Below are 21,453 nucleotides of genomic sequence, written 5' to 3'. Positions count from 1 at the left end.
CTTGATTATCCAAGGGATCTTATTTGATTGAGACCTCCTTGGATCAGTTATCTGAGCCATTCTGCATGGTTTGATAATGTTCCTATGAAAACCAGTACAGAAAAATTTTGAATTTCTTTACCAGTATTATGGTAATCTGTCCTAGCCATTGTTCTGGGCTGGGAGACGGTCTGATCCTTTTATGAATTTATGTGTTTATGGGGGTCAATCCACCATTCAAGCTGCTAGACATGTCACAGTAGGAACACTTCCTTTACGAGTTGCCCAGGGTAAGAATCCGATGGCTTTAAGAGGAGTTTTTGGGAATGGACTAGGTTGCATTGTACAGAAACAAAATCTTTTCCAACTGTTGGTCCATCTAGGGAAATGAGACTAAGTACAAGAGCATTTCACTCAACAACCAAGTGCGTTAAATGGACTTGAACAAATAACAGATTGTTAAAAAGCCATATCATGTGATTCATAGAAAGAAGTTAGTATAATGTGAGGGAAGAAAGGCTGGGGAGTGACATGATTTGGTTTCTGGCTGTCCTTATAGACTTCAGCTCCAAGACCTCCTACGCCTTGATGATGAAGCTAGGTCAGCTAAGAGTTCAAGCATCACACAAAGTAGCTATGTCGTGCAGGGCAGGGAGCAACACAAACCCTTTGTTGTGAGATCGGAGGTTACCCATCAGGCTAATTTACTTGGAAAACCATTTGGTTTTGATCTGGCATCATAGGCTGTTTTCTAATTCGCCTGTCCCGCAGACATGGAGCTGCTGGTAGGGTGTATTCCTAATGTCACAACATGATACTTCTACTTTCATATGTGGAGCACCAAAGTGCATTATATCAAGTAAAAGGTCAGTGCTGCAACCCCCAAAGGAAGTAATGACACTGAGTTTGAAACATATCTAGTCACCCTCAATCTCTCTCAGAAACAAGGGTATCTAAAACAAAATCAAGTTTTGGAAATGAACTGTGAACGGTGAAAGACTAGACACATGCAGAGAGAACAAAGCCACAACATGGCTCGTAAAGAAAAGTTTGTGCTTTACGGACTTTGGTGTTGTTTACGATAAGTCGTGAAAATGGTTGGCACACTACAACCTCATTGGAAAGAACACAGCCCGATGAGTTTTGGTAAACAGGGGAGATGTGATTGTTCTTTCAAGGTAGACGCTCTGTGATCTCTGGTAACGGATATCCCTGGAGCCATGTGTCTTCTCTTCCTGTTTGTACCCAGTGCCAGATCAAGCCATGCACATCTTTGACTATCAGACAATTGCCTTTGAACTCTCAAAGTCCTAACCAATCTTTCAGTTACAGTGTTCTTTGTAGTTCTACAGCCTATCTTGTATTCTGTTACATACATAGAATTTTCAAAAGCTCTTCTGTGTAGATTTGATCAACTTCAAATTTTCCAATGGGAAAAGTTATGACAATAATGTGATGGTTTTATCCGTGGCGTTGAAAAGTTCCGGTTCAGACAGGAATAAGAGGTAATGGAAGTTATTTACTTTCTTGTTTGTTTAATTGTATATTTTTGTTGGGTTCAAAGTGATGACTATCAGGTTAATCATCATCAATTAAACTGCCAGAAGAAATTAGTTCTCTCCTGATTAGGAACTTATAATCTTTTAATGGTTATGGAGTTAAAATTAATGGTCACTCTGGGACACCAAGTTGAACAGACTTTCTGGGTAGAAACTCTGCTGTGACCATTCCTGAGACAATTCATTTCATGCATCACAGGTTCTTTAGCAGTTCCTCTCTATTTAGCCAAAACAAATAAGACAATTTCATTTTGTCTGTAGTCAAGATCCATCCAGACTGCTGGGAACACACCTGATTTTGGGTCCTCATTTTGAGGCTGGCCAATATCAGATTTTCAGACTGGCTCGGTAGATAAAATGATTTTGAAGCAAAAGAACTGTTTTTGGAAAAGACTGAATGTCTTTATCTTTATTCGAAATTGCAACAATACAATGACTGAATGGCCTTCCTGCTGTAATGCTAATACTGTTTGTTTTTTATCGGCTAAAAAAGACACTCTCTATGTACACAAGACAAGGCTGAACCTTCAAACCTGTCTTCACCTCCTCGTAACACGCTAAGCTCGGTTGCTGAAGAATTCCGGTAGGCATCCTTCTCCGAGAGGAAGTTTTGGTTTAGCAGAAGCCGAAAGAACAACAAGCCAAAGTTGTAGATCACTGGATACTTACCTTCAGAATCAGATACTGTGCAAGCAAGGAGGTTTAGACCTCCTTGGTACAAGGTAGTAACTACTGTCTCTCTCTAAGAACAGGGCACTGTGGTGGCAACTTTACATTTCTGTTTAAACTTGACATTGATACACCATGCATATCACACACACTTTCTCTGGCTGTGGTTGCGGTATGTTTTTTGTCAAACCGTTGGTGGAAAATTGGTGGAAGAATGTTTCCGTCTTGGGCCTTAAGGGGGGAAATGCAGGTTGTATTTCAATGTTAAACTGGTTCGGAATCATCATGATCAAAGGAAAAGAACAGACAGCAAAGAGTCAAAGGGATTACAGTTTGATCCAACTATTTGGGAGATGTGTGAGATAGTGTGAGAACTCCAGCCACAAAAAAACAGCTGATGGCCATTGGGTATATACTGTATTAGGGTACAAGAAAACTGTCAAGTTAACAGCAGAGACTGCTTTGATTGTTCTGCATCTGAACCTCTGTCTTCAAGTTTAACTGCTCAGCCTATCTGGGCTGACCTTAAAAGCTGATTTTCTGCATATCTTCATAACTTGCCAAGGTAATATTCCACTTTGGTATGATATTAAGTTAAGAACCTACTATATCATACTTGTAGTACAAAGTTAATTGTTTGTTTATTTGTTTATTTGTTTATTAAAATTTACCACAGATGTGGAAGGGGTGAGAGAACAGGCATGATGCCTTTTCTAGCCCCCACCCCACAGAAATATTTACATCAGGTATAACAAACATTTAAACCTATACAATTATACAATTACATAAGCAATAGCTTAACGTACTCAGTCATATCGCACAATACTACACAACAACTTAGTTAAAACATGACTAAAATTAAACATATCGCACTTCATCCGAGAGGCACTATCACTAACTACCGCGGTCTTAACGCCAGACATGTAGCATTTGCACTTGTATGAACAATCACCAGATGGAAAGAAGGACCTTGAATAAATGGGATTAATGTGGGCTGCAGGAGAAAAACAGCATATTGTAATTGGTTAAAACTGAAATCTTCAGACTCAAGACAAGAGGAATTTCCTCTCAGCTTGAAGGTTCTGTTAATAAGGTCCTGTTGATCAAAACAAGGGAGGTCACTGCCACAGGGGTTGCACATGGAATGTCAGGAGCCCTTGGAGAACCAGGTGCCTGTCAGTTAGTCTACGGACTGCCATTACTCAGGAAACAGCAAGGTCGGCTCTGCTGCCCAGGCACAGAGGTGGAAATCTGAAATATACCACTGTGTGATATGGAGAAGATGGAGACAAACTGTGCGGTGTTCGATTTAGAATGATTCTGAAAAGTTCAGTCTGGAGAACTATTGCCTCTTCCCTCCATATCACATTTCCTACCTGTGTATGTGCAACTGCAAGAGCGAATGAATAGAATTCTTCCACCAGAAGAACCCATCTTAAGACGATCTGCATGGCTGAGAACTGTGTGCCGTGTTGTTTTGCTTTATTACTTCCAGCAAGGTGGTTATGGTTTTGCATTGGTTGGTTAGTTTGCCTGTAAACAGGACTCTACAGGAATGGATTTTAATGATACTTTGTATGCAGGTAGGTCTTGGTCAAAGAAAGAAAGAAGCAAGTAAATTTGGAGAAAGATCTTAGTTCAGACTCAAGAGGATTTTCAATGAGTGAAATCTATAGGTCTAGATTCTTAACCATCCATGTATGCATAACATTCTATAGGGCCAACCGGCCAAGTCTTGTAAAACTTCTTATTACTTGGAGCTTGGAAACTCATCCAGGGCTTTTCTATGTAATGCTCAACAATACCGGTAATAGACAAAGCCCTTTTCATGTCTGTTTGTTAGCCTGTCATACATGTCATACTGGTATACTGATCTCCATTTCTCACAGCACTTCTTTGTTTTTGTGGTGTCAAATCACTTTCACAGAAATGAAAAGTCAAGTCGCATGAGTGCTAGTGTAATTGAGTATCGACTTATTTTGCACACAGTGTTAGTTTATAGTAAACACCGGGATACCTGGCATGATCAATATTACTTTCCAAAAGTCACTTCTATCAGTATCAATTCATATTACCAGTGACACTCAAGGCAGGTTGAAAGCAAAGTTTGCAACTCCTGATATATACCTGTGTTACCCATGTATTTTGAACAAGCCTTTGTTGCCAGGAAAGTTTTGTCAAATCACACCTTGCAATAATTTTGAAGGATTACAGCAACATTATCAAACAGGGGAGTATCAAATTTGGGGCCGCTGGGATTGCTCAGCCTGAAGTAAATTCCAGTTTACCGTTGATCGTCACACCACATATAGCAGAAAGAACACACCAGCACTTTTGACTTGTGTCAGGATAACGTGGCTCTTATGTGTGTGTAGTCTGCATAGCTGATTACATGTTCCTTATGGAGAAATGTGCAGCAGACTGTTTCAAGAGCCTGTTTCCAGACTGGCATCTCAAGTGAGCTGGTGTGTCTCAAGTTTCCCCCATTTTGACAGGCCATTTTCATACTGATTTATAGGTCACAGTAATGCCATTTTCTTACACTTGTAAATTAAGTTTTGGGGTTTTCACAAAGAAATAATGTTCTGTAATTCCTGACTTCAAAATCAACCCTTCCCTACATGCACATACAGTGGGAACTGGTGTTCTAAAATTGATGTTTAATTGCAATTCCTGGTACAAAATATTAGTCTTAATTTGTTTTTATACTCAGTAATTAATCTTTGGCCCATGTTTATATAGGTGGGACAAAGGGACCCACACAGACTATGGATATGAACAACATCACGTTTGTATCCATTTGTTCATTGTGCTGCAGTTTTCGTTGGAGAAATACATGCAGCTGTGTGAATGTATTGATTTCTGGGTAAACTTGACAAACATGCTATTGTTTTTGTACAGGAGCTGTGCTAATGGCAATGGGAAGAGCTACCGATGACTGGGTCCCCCACAGGTGGTCCTTACTGACTATTCTGTTGATATCTGCCCTTCAAATCATTGCAGAAGGTAAGGCACTCTAGTGAAATAATCACAACTTTATTTCCAGTTTAGGAAACTGCTATGTCCCTCCAACATTGTGTGCAATTTAGAATCAGATCCACTTGCATCTGTGTAGTAGAATTTGGCTCGTTGAATCTGCTGACATTTTGGTTGTGGGCACACTTACTCGAAAACAATATCTAGCTATAGTTGGGAGACCACATACCTCTGCCAATTTTGGAGTGTAGTTCTTCTATGTGGCATTTCCCTGCAATAGTTTACGCTGTGAGGTTTAGGAAGTGCTGTAACTGTAGATGAAGAGGATCATTCAAGTGTGACAATATGTTTGTAAACTGATACATCTTGAATACATGTATCATATTTTTAGGAGAACAGTCCCAAGTTGACACATTCACTCCAGTCCTTGTGTTTCAAGGGATTTCAGTGAATTTCATGGATGGCCCACTGCAAAAAAAACACCATCCGTTACTCCATAATCAGTCCTTCTGTCACAGAATTCTGTTTGTAAACAACAGAAAATATTTCTCCTCCAGTATTAAGAAATATCCCTACCGTCTTGATAAGACACATAGGGGTGGCGCCCATCTCCATTTTTGTAGCCCTTGGGCCACACATTTGTGCAAGTCACTACAGCAGTGGGCTAGTCCGCTGGTAGTGATGTGTGTTTAACTTTTTTTCCAACTCCATACTCTTATTCCAAATGCTGAGTGCAGTGGTAGAAATACTTTTTTTCAGTCTTCTGCAATATTGCAGAATGTCAAAATTTTTTTCTGCAATTTGAAAATATTTTCTGCAAATACACATGCCTCCATACTACAACCTTCTCAACTTAATAATGCCTACTTACTTACATTATATCTAGAGCTTTGCAACATTGCTGTAATTCATTATTCTCGCCCTCTATCTTTGATTATCACTAGCAAAGTTTTTAAGAGGAATAACATGCATGTGTGTGAAAAATATTCAAATTAATAGCGAAAATTGTAACAGCAAAAGTATATTTATTCAATATCAATCAAATCAAATATTCATTGATCATTTCGGTATGTGTATCAAAATTAAAAACGAATTCAACAGCCTGCCTGATAAGGAGGACAAGGGAATTATATCCTTGCGAGAAATACGTGTTCTGATGCGTATTATGATTAATAAATAAGATCGCACGACCTGTGACACAGCCACGGCCCATAGAAAACATGACGAAAACGGAGAAAAAAATGTGAAATTCAAAATAAAACGCCTGTACGCAAACCTTGGCCTCTGTGTAGTTTTTTGTATAAATCTGAAACATTGCTATCAGTTTCAAACATCGGACTCCGACTTCGGACATTCGGGGAGACTCCAGAGACGGCCCTGCGATGTTAGTTTTTCACTTGGGTGCCCCCCTCCCCACTGTGTCGGCACAGGAGAAAATGTTCCGCCTTTTCCACACAAGGCGGTGCTCAATGTCTATCCGAGTAGTTCTCAACTTCATCACTGCCATCTGGGCTTCAAGGACCACGGGCTAATGTAGTGGCCACCGTTTCGTTCCTTCTGTCATCGCGCCCATGCCCCGAGTTCCGGCTCTGAAGAAATTGCAGCTTGCGACATACATGTTTACGCTGGAAACATCCGGGAATTGTTTTCCCGACTTTTGCCGACCCCGAGATCGTGACCGCGGAGATTAGCGAGGGTTGACGGAAATGCACGAATTTGACATTTTCTCACACGATTTGTCCCCGAAGTTATCACGGAAAGTGTCGAAACCCCCCGAAAAAAACTGACCTCAAGTAGCACCAGGCAGTCGGAACGCACCGAAACGCCGCCATCTCGCGCGGCACTGTGGGCTTCAGTTTATTTACAGCGCCGCTAGTTTGCTTAGTACTAGTAAGTCTATATAATGTCCTGAATTGAGAGCCATTGAATCCGGAGTCTGATTTTTTTTCTTCTGCAAAATTGCAGATTGTTTAATTTTTCTTCTGCAATCTTGAAAATCTTTATGCAATTTGCAGATTGCAGACGGGTATTTCGAACGCTGTGAGTGTTAGCAGAGAAAGCAGTATGTACTATTTTTAAAGTCTTTGGTATGGCCCGGCCAGGGATCGAACCCACGACCTACCGTGTGCAAGGTGAACACTCTACCCACTAGGCCATTGCTCCAGTATATTAATTTCTCCTTTGATTTTTTTTTCAGAATCACCACCAAAGTTCAATGTTGAACCTAAAACAACCACACAAGAACCTGGGAGCAAAGTAAAATTGCGCTGCTCAGGTAGTCCTCGTGGTGCAAAACTGTCCTGGTACTACAACGGTCAGCCTCTCAGCTCTCACCCAGTACCTGGAGTCTTTGTCCGAAAAACTGGAAAGAAACTTGTTATAGAAAGGTTCCAGAGAAGTAAGAGCGACCGTCATGTGGGGATGTACCAATGTGCAGTCACTTCAGAGGCAGGGTCTATTATCAGCCCACCAGCATACTTACACTTGGCAGGTAAGGAGAAAGTCTTTAAAATCCATAACAGAACATTATAATTGTGTACATGTTGCTCCTGACAAGTATTTCTATTTTGTTATATTGTGGGTTTTTTTAATGGCATTTAAGTTGAATCCTTATAAGTCAAGAGGTCAAGTAACCCAAGTTGCATCAGTAAAAAACAGTTGATAAAACTGTACAATTTGCATGTTTGCTTGTTACCCTAGATCATTGTGGCCAAAATCTGTACACTTAATTTTGGACTTCATTCTTTACTTGAACTCTCTGCGAGCTTTGATTGAATGTAAATGTGAAATGGGCTGTTATATCTTCTGTATATCACATTTTAACTGCCTCTTTTCTTTCTTTCAGAAATTGGCAAGTTCAAGACAGATGTTCCTCAAAAAGTCAAAGTTTTACAGGGCAACACTGCAATAATTCCTTGTGTCCCTCCTGCCAGTAAGCCAGCTGCTAGGGTCCAGTATAGACATGAGGGCAAATGGATAAGAAACAGTACAGGTAGGACTACTGTGCAGCTCTCATGCCTTTATTTTACCAAGGAAGTTTGTTACATCTTGCTTTCTATATAAAGTGTGTGTTAGTCTTATATTTTATCCAGCAATGATACAAGCAGAAGTTTAAACTGGAGCAGAAAAAAATTGGAATATGAGGCTATAGCCATGAATTTGTAAAGCAAGTTGAGATAATCCCTCAGATGAGTCAGAACCATCTTTCAATCTTTATTCATTAAAATCAACATTGCAGAAATACATGGACAAAGCATATACATGTGCCCCTGAAATATGTTGATCTTACAGTACAGCCCTATACATAGTAACAACATGAAAATAAAGACTGGAGATGGATACAAGAACATAACAACTCTGTCTGCATTTGTCCACCAAAAATGTAGCTTTACACCTCTGACAGTTTATGTGCCTTGTTTCAGAACGGATACTGATAACACCGTCAGGGAACCTGCAGATAGCCAATATTACACTCGATGACTGGGGCCTCTACAAATGTGCAGCAGTCAACCCGGTAACATTACATCAAAGGGTCACCAACACCTCTAAAGTAAAGATTGACGGTAAGTTTCCCAACATGCTGTTGTGAATTTACATGATTTAGGCTTGCCATTCTTACCCGGTAGAATCTGTTAGGAGTGACTTTTTGTTATATGCAGTATGGCAGATATGTCATTTGTTATCAGCAGGACATTGGAAAGCACCCAGATGCAGACTGTGTAGAGCCTCTAATGGAAAGTGTACAAATGATTTGTATTTCAGAGCCAAGAAGAAAGCAGCCAGCACAAATTGTGTACCCACCTTCTCACAAGACAATAACAGTGCAAAGAGGGTCCGAGGTGCTACTTGAGTGTGTGGCTTCAGGATACCCCACACCGTCGGTTACATGGAGATGGGACCATGGGCGGCTCGACAGAGCAAAACGGTTGGTGATGCCTCCTACATTGTTGTAGAGGGAAGGTCATGATCAATGACAAGCTTACCTAATAATAAATGAAAGCTTATTAGATTACCTGCATTTGTTTACTGACATTTACCATGACCCAGATGATTCTCTTTCAATCAATCAATACGTGAGGAGTTTAACTGCTGTTTTATTAAATCAGTTTTCAGAACTATGTGCAGGTGTACCATTGGCTACAAGGAAAGTTACAGTAAATGATTTATGTGTTAGTAAATGAAGACACTGCATTTCATACACCATTATAATTGCAGCAACTCATTGATTGCATTTAACCTTGATATGCTCATACAATGTAAATGATCCTTCATGATTCATGAAGGATCATTTACATTGTATGAGCACATCAGAATCATGATCAACAACATATAATTGTGACAATACCAACAACTTGTACTTTTCCCACTCCAGGGTCCTGGATAACTTATTTCTGACAGATGTGCAACCTGTTGATGCAGGCATCTATACATGTTCAGCAGAAAATGGCAAAAATGCCAGAGTCAAAGTAAACTACATCCTTACTGTGACAGGTAAATTTGAACTATTTCTTGAAATTGACCACTCTTTTTGACTCACAATGCTCCTTGTTTTCAATATTCACCAGCTCTACTGCAATAAATGAGACATAATATACTTACATTTCAAGTACGAACACCAATGATATTACAGTACATTTAGATTATATAAGAATTTGGTAAAATTACTACATTTCTTGATAACTTTAAATAACCATATACATGTACTATATTATGAGGCTTATCAGTGCCACACTAGTGTTTTGTGTGTATGGTTGGTTGCCTGGCTGGTTAGATAATGTTTTTTAAAAATTCATTTGTAGCCAGAAAGCATCCCTATGTGTTAATGAGTCCATTATAATTCTGTGAATCTCAAAAAGGACATGTAACACAGTATAACATGCAAGTGTTTCCTTTACAGACTCAAGTAGTATAACCCAAGGTCCAGAAGACACTGTCACCACTGCTGGGTTGAATGTCAGTCTGACGTGTAGAACAACTGGCTCACCTACACCTGATGTCCACTGGCTACACAACATAAAACCTGTGGTTCTCGATGAAAGGCACTTACAACAAGGTATTTGTTATACAGTTTGGACAAGGCCATAGGCTTTAAGATGGGAAATGACAAACTGCAGATTATTCAAGACACTGTAACTTCTAAGGCCTACCAAGAACGTTGTACAAAAATCATAACTAATTTTAAAGGAAGATACAGAAAGGTAGCATGGTATCCAAACCTATTATAGCTCCTGAGTCTCCTCTCTGTAAATAGCCCCGGGAGCTATAATAGGTTAGGATACTAGGCTTACAGAAAGGGCACACATATTCATCACTTCTACCCTGGGCTAAGATTGGCTCACTAAATTAGAAATTACAAACATTAATTGATTGATGGCTACATGTATTTTTGTTATCTTGGTATCACAAACATGTGCACAACACTCAGAACCTGCTTCATGGCAAGTGGTCTTGATTCATTTGAGTTTGAGTGGCTTGTTTGATATTTTTTTCAGGTTAACCAAAGGTAGATCAATAAATACACAATACCTTCTTCTAATTGATGGCAACTTGTCCTTGTGCAGATTAACCTTCTTTGGGGTGTTGTAATGCTACACTAGGCTGAGTAAATAGTAAGAAGGTGATACAGTAACAGGCGAGACATGAGTATATAAATAGTGCAGTCAGCTGAGCTGATGGAGGTAAAGCCTAAGGCAAACAGGAGTGACTAAACTAGAGTAGATACAGCAATGCTGTTGTTCAACAGTGTGCTGTAATTTTACTTAGATATTGGTAAGTTGTTTTTTTTTCTTGATATTTCTGCTTGAAATATTCTCTGACCAGGATTGTAAACTTGTGTGTCCCCAGACTCTGACCTTGTTCTCCATGAGATCCAGCCGACAGACGCAGGCATGTACCAGTGTGTGGCCAGCAACACACTCAACACCGTCATGGCACAGGCCTGGCTGAAGGTGGAAGGTCAGTGCCCATTCATGTTACTGATTTGTCTTTGTTTCCTGTTCTGTTTCCTGCTTATGACCAATTGCCCAGCCAGTGAATGTGTTCCTTGATTTCATGGATCTTAAGATGAGAATATCCTTGGCAAATACTCATGTGTGTATTTTCTACGAAAAGACTATCAAGGAGTTAAACAAGAAAGGGGTTGCTTGTTAGGAGTGAAGACACCCTAGCATCATGATGATGATTGTGATTTATTTTCTAAATGGTTTTGCAGTAACCCATCTCCAATGATAGAACATAGTAAAAGGTACACCACTCAACACTCCAGGATCAGTCAAGTCTGATAGAAGAGGAGGTATGATGTTGACAACGTTTCATTTTGTTGCTTGCAGTGCCGAAGGGGTTCCCCACAGTGGAAACCAGCCCATCTGACGTGGCCATCGAGGCTGGAGAGGTTGCCGTGTTTGCCTGCAAGATATCAGGCAGTCCTGCGCCCGACGTCCAGTGGGAACACAATGGCAAACCTGTCACAGCAGATGGAGAACACATCGTTGTTGAAGATGGCACTCTGAGCATCATCCGTGTGTCCAGGGAGAATGAAGGGCATTACAAGTGTGTGGGCAGGAACTCTGTGGGAAAGTCATGGGTTGCAGCCTCTCTAACTGTCTGTAAGTGAAGTTTAAAGAGCATCATTGTTAAGTCTGATTTTCACGTAACAAACATATCTTGGGTTGTTGTAATAAAATTGATATCTCTAACTGCACTGACATTTTATATTAGATGTCTTATTTTTCTGTTACATTTGCCACCAGAGCAGGCATGTTCAGCTGGAAATGAAACTTATGTGCCTCCTGACTTGTGTCTTTCAGTGGTGCCGACTACTCCAATGACTTTGGCAGTTGTCAAGTCAGGAGACTTTCACCATCGCCGAGGACAGAATATCATGGAGAGGAACATGTGGCTACAGAAACAAGTCCAAGGTTTGTACTGGGCTCTCTGTTAGTCTTGTTGAACACAGAACATACATCCAGGAGATTTTACTCAGGTTTGGTGGATTATGAATAAAATGTACTGATAATCGACAAGGTTGACCAAGCTACCACAAAATCGTACCACAGAATAACCACTGTTCTGTTGAGTCATCAGTTGTGGAGCTCACCAAACAGTGTGATTCGGAATGTGGATGACTCATAAAAACATCTTGACAGAGATAGGTCGATTAAATGGACAGTCCTCTATAACCCAACTGAATTTTAATGTTCAAGTTTCTGTCCCTTGTTACTTCAGACATAGGAACCTCTGTAGTAGCATGATGTGTGTTCTGTTTTGTGTTATGTTGATGCTCTCAGTAGTTACTCTTTCATGAATGTCCTTGTGGTGGTGGTGGTGTTGTTGTTGTGAAATTGGTTGTGTTGTTTGAACTGTTTTAAGTGTTGTTTGTGATACATGTGGCGTCCATGTTAACCCCTAGTTGTGGTGTTTGAACTATCCTCACAGGAGAAAAAGAACGTGGTAGCCAGAACAGTGGAAGTTCAGCACAAGTTAATGGGCCAAGAACCCCTATAGGCCCTTCTTCACAGTCTGGTATGTACATTGGGTTAACCATGGCAAGTTTCAGACTTCATTGCATTCCATTATTCATATCAACATTCAGCAACATCCACTGTCATCATCTATATTGCTCAAAAATATTTACAAGAAAATATGATATTTCTTAACTAACAAGTACTATTGTGTTCTTCAAATGAAGGAGTGAAACCTGAGACAAGGATTAACTTGAAAATTTGATGCTCTGTACATTTAAAGCCTGAAGTAGAAACTGCATATCATTTCATTTGTGCAAAAGGAAAGCTGTTATATGCATGTCAAAGCATTTTGATTGTTCAAAACATATTTTCCCGCTCAAAGATTCTGTAGATTCAGTGTGTACATCCCTGTGCACTTTCCATAATGCTCTGTAGTTGTCTCGGTAGTTGAGCATACTAACTCTGTTACTCTTTCTCTTTATCTCTCATGCTTCCTGCTTGTCAGAACCAGGTTTGGAAATGTTGTGTCCTTTAACCCTTGTGTGGTCAGCCCTTGTTTCTGACTGATTAATTGTATCTGTCCATTGAGTAATTTTGCGACGATGTCTTGCCCACATGAAAGTGTAACAGCTATGTAACGTTATATCCCTAACAATGTTAAGAAAATATGAAACAGATCACCAGTAACTGTGACGGAAAGGATGATCCACCCTTCATTTGCCCAGTAGCACTGATATTTGTCTGGCAGATGTTTCAGCTTTATAGAGTATGTCGGTTTCTGTTTTCTCACCAGTTCCTGAGGCACCAAGTAAGCCACGGATCAGTCGGGCATCTGACACATCTGTGTACGTCTCCTGGGTACCTCGCTCAAATGGAGGGTCTCCAATCACAGCCTTCAAGGTGCAGTACAAGAAGATAACAGATGGGAGCAAGGAACGCTGGCGGACAGCATCAGACAAGATCCCTCCCACAACACTGTCCTACCAAGTCAAGACCCTACAGCCAGGTAAGGATGACAGTTGACTGGATAAACTTGACTGTGTACACTTGTACTTAAAACCTTAATGATGAGTGTATGGTAGGATTTAACATCAAAACATTGCAATAAGATCTTAGTAAATAAACTATCTGCTCCTATAAAGTACTGAAGCAAGCTTGATGATCTGACCCTGTGAGATGATATATCTTGTGTTTCAAATCATTGTTTGGTGCTTTGACTTTGTTTATGTGAGACTTCAGTTGTAAGGTTAAGATGCTACAGAGCAGACATGTCACATCTTCCTGACATTTGTGATACTGTGCATAATTTCCAGGCCAGACCTACAGATTTCGAGTCATCGCTATTAACGGGCTCGGGGAGAGTCGCCAGAGCCAGCAGTCCAGCCAGTACTCTGTTGAAGGTCAGGTGGTCAAAGGTCATGTGAGCAGGCCTGTGGTTGGGCCACACATAACGGAGATACTCGCTGTCAGTCCCACCACCATTTCTGTCAGATGGAAGGTATGTATGAAATACATGTATACACTCATTTGTTCAGTAGTTAACTATACATGCACAGTATTAGCTTTAGGTAGAAGATCCCTTTACTTAATTATGAAATCTTGATTACCTAGCATTGCATGATGAGTAAAGTCTAAATCTTGGGTCATAATAGTCACTGTCTTCTTACTCCATCCCAACAGTACATGGCCATTGACAACGTGCCCATCGATGGGTTTTACATCTACCACCGCGAGACGGACAGCGACAATGAGAAGGACTTTGTGCAGAGTGTTGTGAACGGTGTCGGTGTGCGCAACTTCCGCCTGGAAGGCCTGCAGCCCGAGGTGATGTACGACATCAAGATGCAGTGCTTCAACAGGGCCGGCAGCAGCGACTACAGCAATGTCATGATGAAGGAGACGCTGCGTATGTACCTTATTTAGTATTGTCACATTCAGGTAAATCTGAAACATGAACACATTCTGGATGGACCATGACACTGGGACTATAACAAAGGTTCTAGAATGATTGGATGACCTGAAGCTACGCCGCTTATGTACTTCAGATAAAGACAAGGAAAATGTGTTTTTTCTTCTTCTTTGTTATTTGGTTATGACTGTAACTTTCTTTCTGTATAGCCATTACTTCCCTTGGAACTGTCCCCATCCCCGTTCACGATGGGGGGGACCGTGGTGGCCCGGTCGATGTAAACATCTACGGCGGTGCCCCAGAGAAGAACAGCCCTGTCCTGAGTACTCGTGCCAGCAGTGACATGCTGTACCTGATCCTGGGAGTTGTGCTCGGGGTCATGGTGCTGGTGCTGATCATCTTCATCGCCATGTGCATGTGGAGGGCTCACCATCACCCAACGAGTGAGTGTTTCTTGTAGTTGCAATCTAGACAGGGATATTCAACCATTCCCATCCAGAGGATTGATTATGTATTAAACATTGACATCTGGGAGCAAACATTTCACATGAAGGAAAAGAAGGTTACAATCTTGCAGGTAGCACTGTTGTGATGACAAAAGCAGCATTCGTAATGCAAATGCTGATACATGTAGAGAGAAAGTACCAACCAGAAATCCTTATTTTGTGTAACTTTTAAGTATGCCTTAACTAACACTTTTTTGACACATCAGTCTCATTTTGTTAAAGTCCAGTATATACTTCTATCCTCAACTCTGAATTTTATGTCTTGATTTGTTTTGCAGAAATGGACCTTGAAATCAGCAAAAGGTGAGGATTGCATTTTACTCATGTTCATTGAAGAAATAAAAAATAATTCGCTTTTTCGGCTGTTGAAATGACAGATCAACTATATTCTTGTAAGATAGATCTAAGCCTATTCCTGTTTAAGTCATACAAACTCTTCAATATTGTAGAAGAGAATGAAAGAGAGGCACTCTTAAGTAGTTCCAGAGTGTCTCGACATGCTTCTTAAGTGCCCGAATGTATTTTCCAGGCAATGTATGGAGTCGTACCAGAAATCTATGATGGACGGTGACCTGGGCATGTACAGCGGCAGCGTGGCGGACAGCCTGGCCCACCCCCACCCACTGAACGGCCTGGAGTACAGCCACTCTCTGGCCAAGCTGGAAAAGGACGACACAGAGTCAAACTGTCCATCACAGGTGGGTTTATGTGGGTCACATCTAAACTGATCCACCTGGCTATTTTAGAAAGTACTGCAAATGCACTCTGGCTGTGCTCGTTCTGTAAAATCAATCAGGGCGACAGGTCACTTTAAGGGTTTAGAGTGATGGAGATATAATTGAAACTACATGTGTATAAAGTGTTACTTCTGACATTGGTTGACAGTTGTGATGAATGCACATGTCCCTGCTTACAGCACAAAGCCTGTTTAATTGCTTATGATTAATTATACTTGAAGGTGTAGGTCAAAGTTATCATTTGATGATTTATAGTAACAGTGTAGTAGCAATTAGATAATTCGTAATTTCTATTCTATTCTTTATTTCGCACCGATAAAAACATTACATACATACATCTAACAAAATACATTATGAATCTAACAAAATACATCATGATTGTGCTGGGGAAGGTGGAGACCTATAAGAGTCGTTCCCCAAGTTTTATGGTATAACAAAGGATTAACGAAATGATGCTTGATACCACCTGTATCTTGTTTTAATGCCCACTCTCAATCTTTATTTTGGTGTCCTTGTATTTTTTCAGTGTGCCTCTTACAAAAAATGCTGTGTGGAGAGAGACAACGGGTCCATCTGCAGCGTTCCCCCGCCGCGCACCTTTTACCAGAACAACAACCGGAGTCAGTGGTCCCTCCCGGCAGAGAGCCACTGTGGACTCAGTGTGGGGGAGGAGGAGGACAACTGTGACAGTCTGCCTCGAATGACATACAAATATCCATATTATAAACCTTCTTACAGGCATGCAGGTCAGTAGTGCTGTTAGAATAAGAAACAAATTGCCTATGAGGTCAACAGTTGACCAACCACAGAAGCATTTTAGTAGAGTCTAACTAGAATACACCACACATTGACTAGTGACCAGGGCTGTCTCTAGCTGTAACTTTTTTTCCATCCGAATCACTGTTTGAGAGCCCACATTGTTAGATTTCATTGTTTAATCATTTTACGCTTTGGAAAATACATTTTCATAAATTTCATGTCATGAAGTTCGGATTGGTATAAATTTTTGTCTGTCCGAACAAGCAAATTTTCGTTCTAGGACCAAGGGACGAGTCCTGGCTACAGCCCTTCTAGTGACAGATGTTATTTTCTATATTTAAACACAATTTGTGGAAGTCATAAATGTTGATGTTCACTTATATTGCTGTGTATTTTCTTGCCTCAGGGGTAAGCAGTAGAGGACATCCAGAGAAAGAATACCGTGTAAGGCAGCATCACGCAGGAAAGCTCCACACCCACTCGTCCGTGGAGTCTGACATCTAGCTCAGGTGGACAGAGGACAGTTCACACTGCCCCTGCCACAGGGAACTGGTGCTGGCAACTCAAACCATGACATAATCAACCTGATGCCAAGCAGACACTGCCTACACAAGATATACTCGTACCAGTCCCCGAAACATGTATCTAGAATGACTACTTCACCAGAGCCACTACCCACCACCATCGCTTCGACACTGAGGCGTAAGGTCTCTTCTCAGCGTGCACAAAATGTGACTCTTGTGAAACCCAGATGCCATATTTCCCCCAGGACAGGAGTTTGTGACACTGTGGACTTTGCCAGAAGCACAAATGTTGACGGTCCTGAAGGATATTGTACAGTGACATTTCCCATAATGTGGTGATATTCGGCGCTATGGACCTTGTACTTGTCTCCCAAAGATCCTGCAGAATACTGCTTCCTGTGAGAGCATATGTGTGTACTTATGCTTGTTTATATTTGTATTAATGTATATTTGTATATTACATTTTGTAACTGACATGGAGTATAAGCTTAGATGGTACCTAAGTCTTTGTTGTTCTCTGAGACTTTGTGCTAACGTCAATTTAAATTAACATTGTAAAAAGTATGCCTTGTGCAATTTTGTATGATATGTCCCCTAAGGGGAGCAATGGAAACTTAAATGTGGTTCAAAACCATATGATTATTAGACATTGTTCGTTTGCTTGTGAGTAAGGCCAAGACAGTCTTTTGACACAAAAAAAGCCATGCCAAAAGTGGGTTGTACAATACCTTCATATCAATGATTACAAGGTAACCTCAGGAAAGTTTACCAGTAGTTGGGGTTGTGTGTCTCATGAAGGGATAGGCCAGATCTATACATTTGGTACATTATTCATGTTAAGAGCTAAAGGACAAATCCCAAACACCTGTAGCAACTGTGTGCTGGTCTGAAGACAATGTTTTGGGCAGTTTTCAAATAGAAAGACAGGGTTGAGACATAAGGATAGAGTTATCACAAAGCATGATCAACATGTTGAGCCTGGATTTACATTTGTACCCAACTTAAGGCACTCTCAGAAATGATGCACACAGCCCCTTACAGAGTAGAAATAGAGATGAAGTAAGAGACATGACATTACGCCATATCAGAATAGCAGGCTTTGATGAAACAAGGACATTGATAGCCAGTATTTTAGGCCATATCAGAGTATCTGGCTATGGTGAGAAATGTACATTGATAGACATGCTTCAGGAAAGTAGAAGAGTAGCCTTAAAAAGTTAAACAACATTGATAGCCCAATTAAGACAGTGATGCAACAAAATAAAGCAGCCTTTGCTGTGTAGTTTTGCTACAGATTATTGTGAAGTGATTTTACACAAATAGTCTGCTGTGATTTTATTTTGCCTAGCTGTAAGCAAGGACACAGAAATGCTCAACAGTTATAACATAATTGTATATCCATAACTCACATTGGCTGCAAGTGTAGACTACAGCAAGATTGTTGGTGATGTTGATACTGATCTGCAGTACATGTTTGTACTTACGATATATGTATAAACTATTGGTGTTCTTATGATTGATTACACGGCTTCTGGTTGGTTGTTATGTTAGGGTGAAATCTGAAGTGCAAATTTTTCTCAGGAGTATTTTTGAGAAACAAGGTTGATTGTATGGGTGCTTGAGAGCTGTGGATATGCCTTGGGCATGTATAAATGTCGTAAACATTGATTTTCATGTCAAATACATGTACTCCATAATGAGATATGAGGGGCAAAATGCAAAAGTTTATTATTTGCTGGTGATATTTGAGGCAAATGGCTGAAGATAGAGCTGCACTGCAGGGATGTAAAAAGTTATTTTTACTGCATGCAATATACTTGTAGTTAAACTTTATAAGAACAGAGGCGGTTCTGTATGTAAGTAGATAGACAAAGCAGGTATGGTTATGTACTCAAATTTTGGGGAGCGCTGGAATAGTTTGAAATGTAGCACTGTCTATCTGTATATTGTGTAACTCACTTTCTGTCAACTAATGATGTTTGGTTGTGTTAGTTCCAACCATGTCCAGTAAGCAGGGTAGAGCTTTGTAAAAATGACTGTAACATTACTTGTGTACCAGGTCCTACAGGTGACCATGTATGTTTGTTAAGCAACTCAGAAAGGTATAATAGAATTTATATGTTATACAGTCAAATTGATTTCTGTCACAAACTATCCATACTGAAAAGCAGCTATTTGAAAAACAGTTAAATGCCTCACCACATCCTTTATGCCCATCCATGCCTTGTTATTGTGGCTGTATTTCTGCGGATAGTTGAAATAGAAGAACACCATTTCCACTGAAAACACTGCCATTTTGTTTAGCTTTGGTGGAATAGAAGAAATGGTCCGTTTTACCAAGGAGGTTATATAACCTCCTTGATTTTACTTAAAGCCATAATAAATTGTTGGCTGTTTTCTTGCCAGTAAATGCAGAGGAATGTAGCTGATGAAAGAAAGGTTTTCACATACATGTATCAGGCTTGTTAGTGGAGCTGTGTCAAATGCTTTATATCAGAACCTGATGGGATAAGGGTGCAATGGTTGGTCATTTAACTCCAATATTCCCCAGGGTTTTGCAATATCTACCACTATGCTTACAGTTGGCACTGCGCAGAGGGGAGGTTGCCGGGCATGGGATGCAATTGTTCTTACTTGTGTAATTACTTAACAAGTATGTGGAAGAGATTTGACATACTGTTTACCCTTTTGATATGTATTAAACCAACTGATCCTTACAGACTTCTGTTGTATTGTGTTGACTTTTTTTACTGGTCAATTTACTTATATATAGCAACCAAATATTTTCCCCATGCAAAGATTGATACAATCCATAGACAATGCTTATTAGACCACACCAATTTGACTCAGATTGTCCTGATTCATTTTGTCTAATTTGAAGTAAAAGTCATGTGTTCAGCATATGAATCCACCCCAAAATGCTTGTACAGTATGAATGAATGAATGAAAAGTTTATTTACGTGTCATGCGCCGTAGGGCGCCCAGCCCATGCGGGCTTATAGGACATCGTATAGGTTAAATTGATTGCATAAACAACAGTTGAAGAAAGTCCTTGTCTTCCTTTTGTTACAAAAATAAGGATTTCACAAATGAGACTTTCTGTCACATGTTTTGTTCGTATTTTACCTACAGAATGTAAATTTCGTGTAAATTCTAAAGGGCTACCATATTAAACTTTCAACCCTGTTTTGTGAAACAAGAACATGTTGAACAAAAACGAAATGTTTCCATCTGTTTATCAAGAGATCCTGTTTTCTTTTCAAAATGTAGTGTGGATTTCCTAATGATGCAATATAACTTAGAGCGCCAGGGGGAGCCACTTGTTGGCATGAATTTGTTGGGTCAAAATTTTCCGAGAGGTTTTCTTCAGTAATTCAATTTCACGGCTATAATGTAGAATTTATATTTCATTTGACATTCCCAGCTTGAAACAAAAAGATTAGGATTACTACTTGTTGAACGATATTTCATAGCTTTATACTCCAGGCACTGTAGATTTGTTTTGCAATGCAAGCCACACTTCAATTATACCAAGCACATTAAATATATATGCATGTATATTCTACGAAAACGTACCACTTGCAGAAATGTAGATCACAAAAGTTTGTTGTTTTGCATGTTGACAATAGCGATAGAAAGGATGTTAACATGTCATATATTACACATCATAGACAATACAAGCTACTTGGTATCTATATTCAGCGTGTGCAGGACAGAATATCATGGAGAGGAACATGTGGCTACAGAAACAAGGCCAAGGTCTGCATTCATGTGAATGTTACTCTAAAAATGGCAACCCCATAGTGCTCGCTTTGTGGTAGTTTCGAACAATACAACTCCCATGTTGTCCTGGGCAGGACATATTTTCAAACACAATATCTCTGACCCAAGTTCCTTCTGCCTGTTGTATTACATGTACACTGTTGCTCTGTTTCCTTCAGAGTTTTTGGTAATCAAAATTGACAACTCTCCATTAAGTCTGCACCTACATACGTGAAGAAATCGGCAATGTAGCCCGGGTGCCAGCCTTCTTAGCTTTACTCCGCTCTCTTGGTCGCTACCCAGGCTATCAGTAATGTGGAAACAATTACTTACTGAACTGACGTAATCTGAGGACAGCACGACAGCGCAAACAAAAATAAAGATGAACAGAACATAAAAAGATTGATTCGGATTGAAGCCTAAACTTTAGCTTTGTGATGTAGAGGCAGGATTACTAACCATAACATCAGGGCACGCTACTGTCAGCGTGAACATTCTCAAGCTATGAGGGACTTACAGAGTTATGCCAGACTTGCGTAACTGATGTTATGTTGTTTTCATAGGTTCCTTCATCACACAGACTGAAGTAATGAGACCAGGCTGAACAGTG

General features: G+C 40.2%; 1 protein-coding gene across 4 annotated transcripts in view; it reads left to right on the top strand.

The window, feature by feature from the left end:
* The window catches only part of LOC136433344 (cell adhesion molecule-related/down-regulated by oncogenes-like), a 40,593-nt gene extending 20,791 nt beyond the window's left edge, over positions 1 to 19,802 (top strand). For 3 of the 4 annotated variants that reach the window (XM_066425459.1, XM_066425458.1, XM_066425460.1), the window contains 19 exons: positions 5,109 to 5,213; positions 7,381 to 7,674; positions 8,029 to 8,175; positions 8,606 to 8,746; positions 8,946 to 9,108; positions 9,556 to 9,674; positions 10,081 to 10,236; positions 11,028 to 11,138; positions 11,513 to 11,788; positions 11,990 to 12,100; positions 12,618 to 12,704; positions 13,440 to 13,652; positions 13,960 to 14,144; positions 14,327 to 14,552; positions 14,765 to 14,998; positions 15,340 to 15,364; positions 15,591 to 15,759; positions 16,325 to 16,544; positions 16,964 to 19,802. In XM_066425459.1, the coding sequence (XP_066281556.1) occupies positions 5,120 to 5,213; positions 7,381 to 7,674; positions 8,029 to 8,175; positions 8,606 to 8,746; positions 8,946 to 9,108; positions 9,556 to 9,674; positions 10,081 to 10,236; positions 11,028 to 11,138; positions 11,513 to 11,788; positions 11,990 to 12,100; positions 12,618 to 12,704; positions 13,440 to 13,652; positions 13,960 to 14,144; positions 14,327 to 14,552; positions 14,765 to 14,998; positions 15,340 to 15,364; positions 15,591 to 15,759; positions 16,325 to 16,544; positions 16,964 to 17,061 (3,069 nt within the window). In that variant the 5' untranslated portion in view covers positions 5,109 to 5,119 and the 3' untranslated portion in view covers positions 17,062 to 19,802. The remainder of the gene's footprint in view (positions 1 to 5,108; positions 5,214 to 7,380; positions 7,675 to 8,028; positions 8,176 to 8,605; positions 8,747 to 8,945; positions 9,109 to 9,555; positions 9,675 to 10,080; positions 10,237 to 11,027; positions 11,139 to 11,512; positions 11,789 to 11,989; positions 12,101 to 12,617; positions 12,705 to 13,439; positions 13,653 to 13,959; positions 14,145 to 14,326; positions 14,553 to 14,764; positions 14,999 to 15,339; positions 15,365 to 15,590; positions 15,760 to 16,324; positions 16,545 to 16,963) is intronic. The other variant, XM_066425461.1, reaches the window with a different exon arrangement.
* Positions 19,803 to 21,453: the final 1,651 nt, after the last annotated feature.

This window comes from Branchiostoma lanceolatum, chromosome 4, assembly GCF_035083965.1.
Source record: "Branchiostoma lanceolatum isolate klBraLanc5 chromosome 4, klBraLanc5.hap2, whole genome shotgun sequence".
Lineage (NCBI taxonomy): Eukaryota > Metazoa > Chordata > Leptocardii > Amphioxiformes > Branchiostomatidae > Branchiostoma > Branchiostoma lanceolatum.
This window is presented reverse-complemented; position numbering and strand designations above follow the sequence as displayed.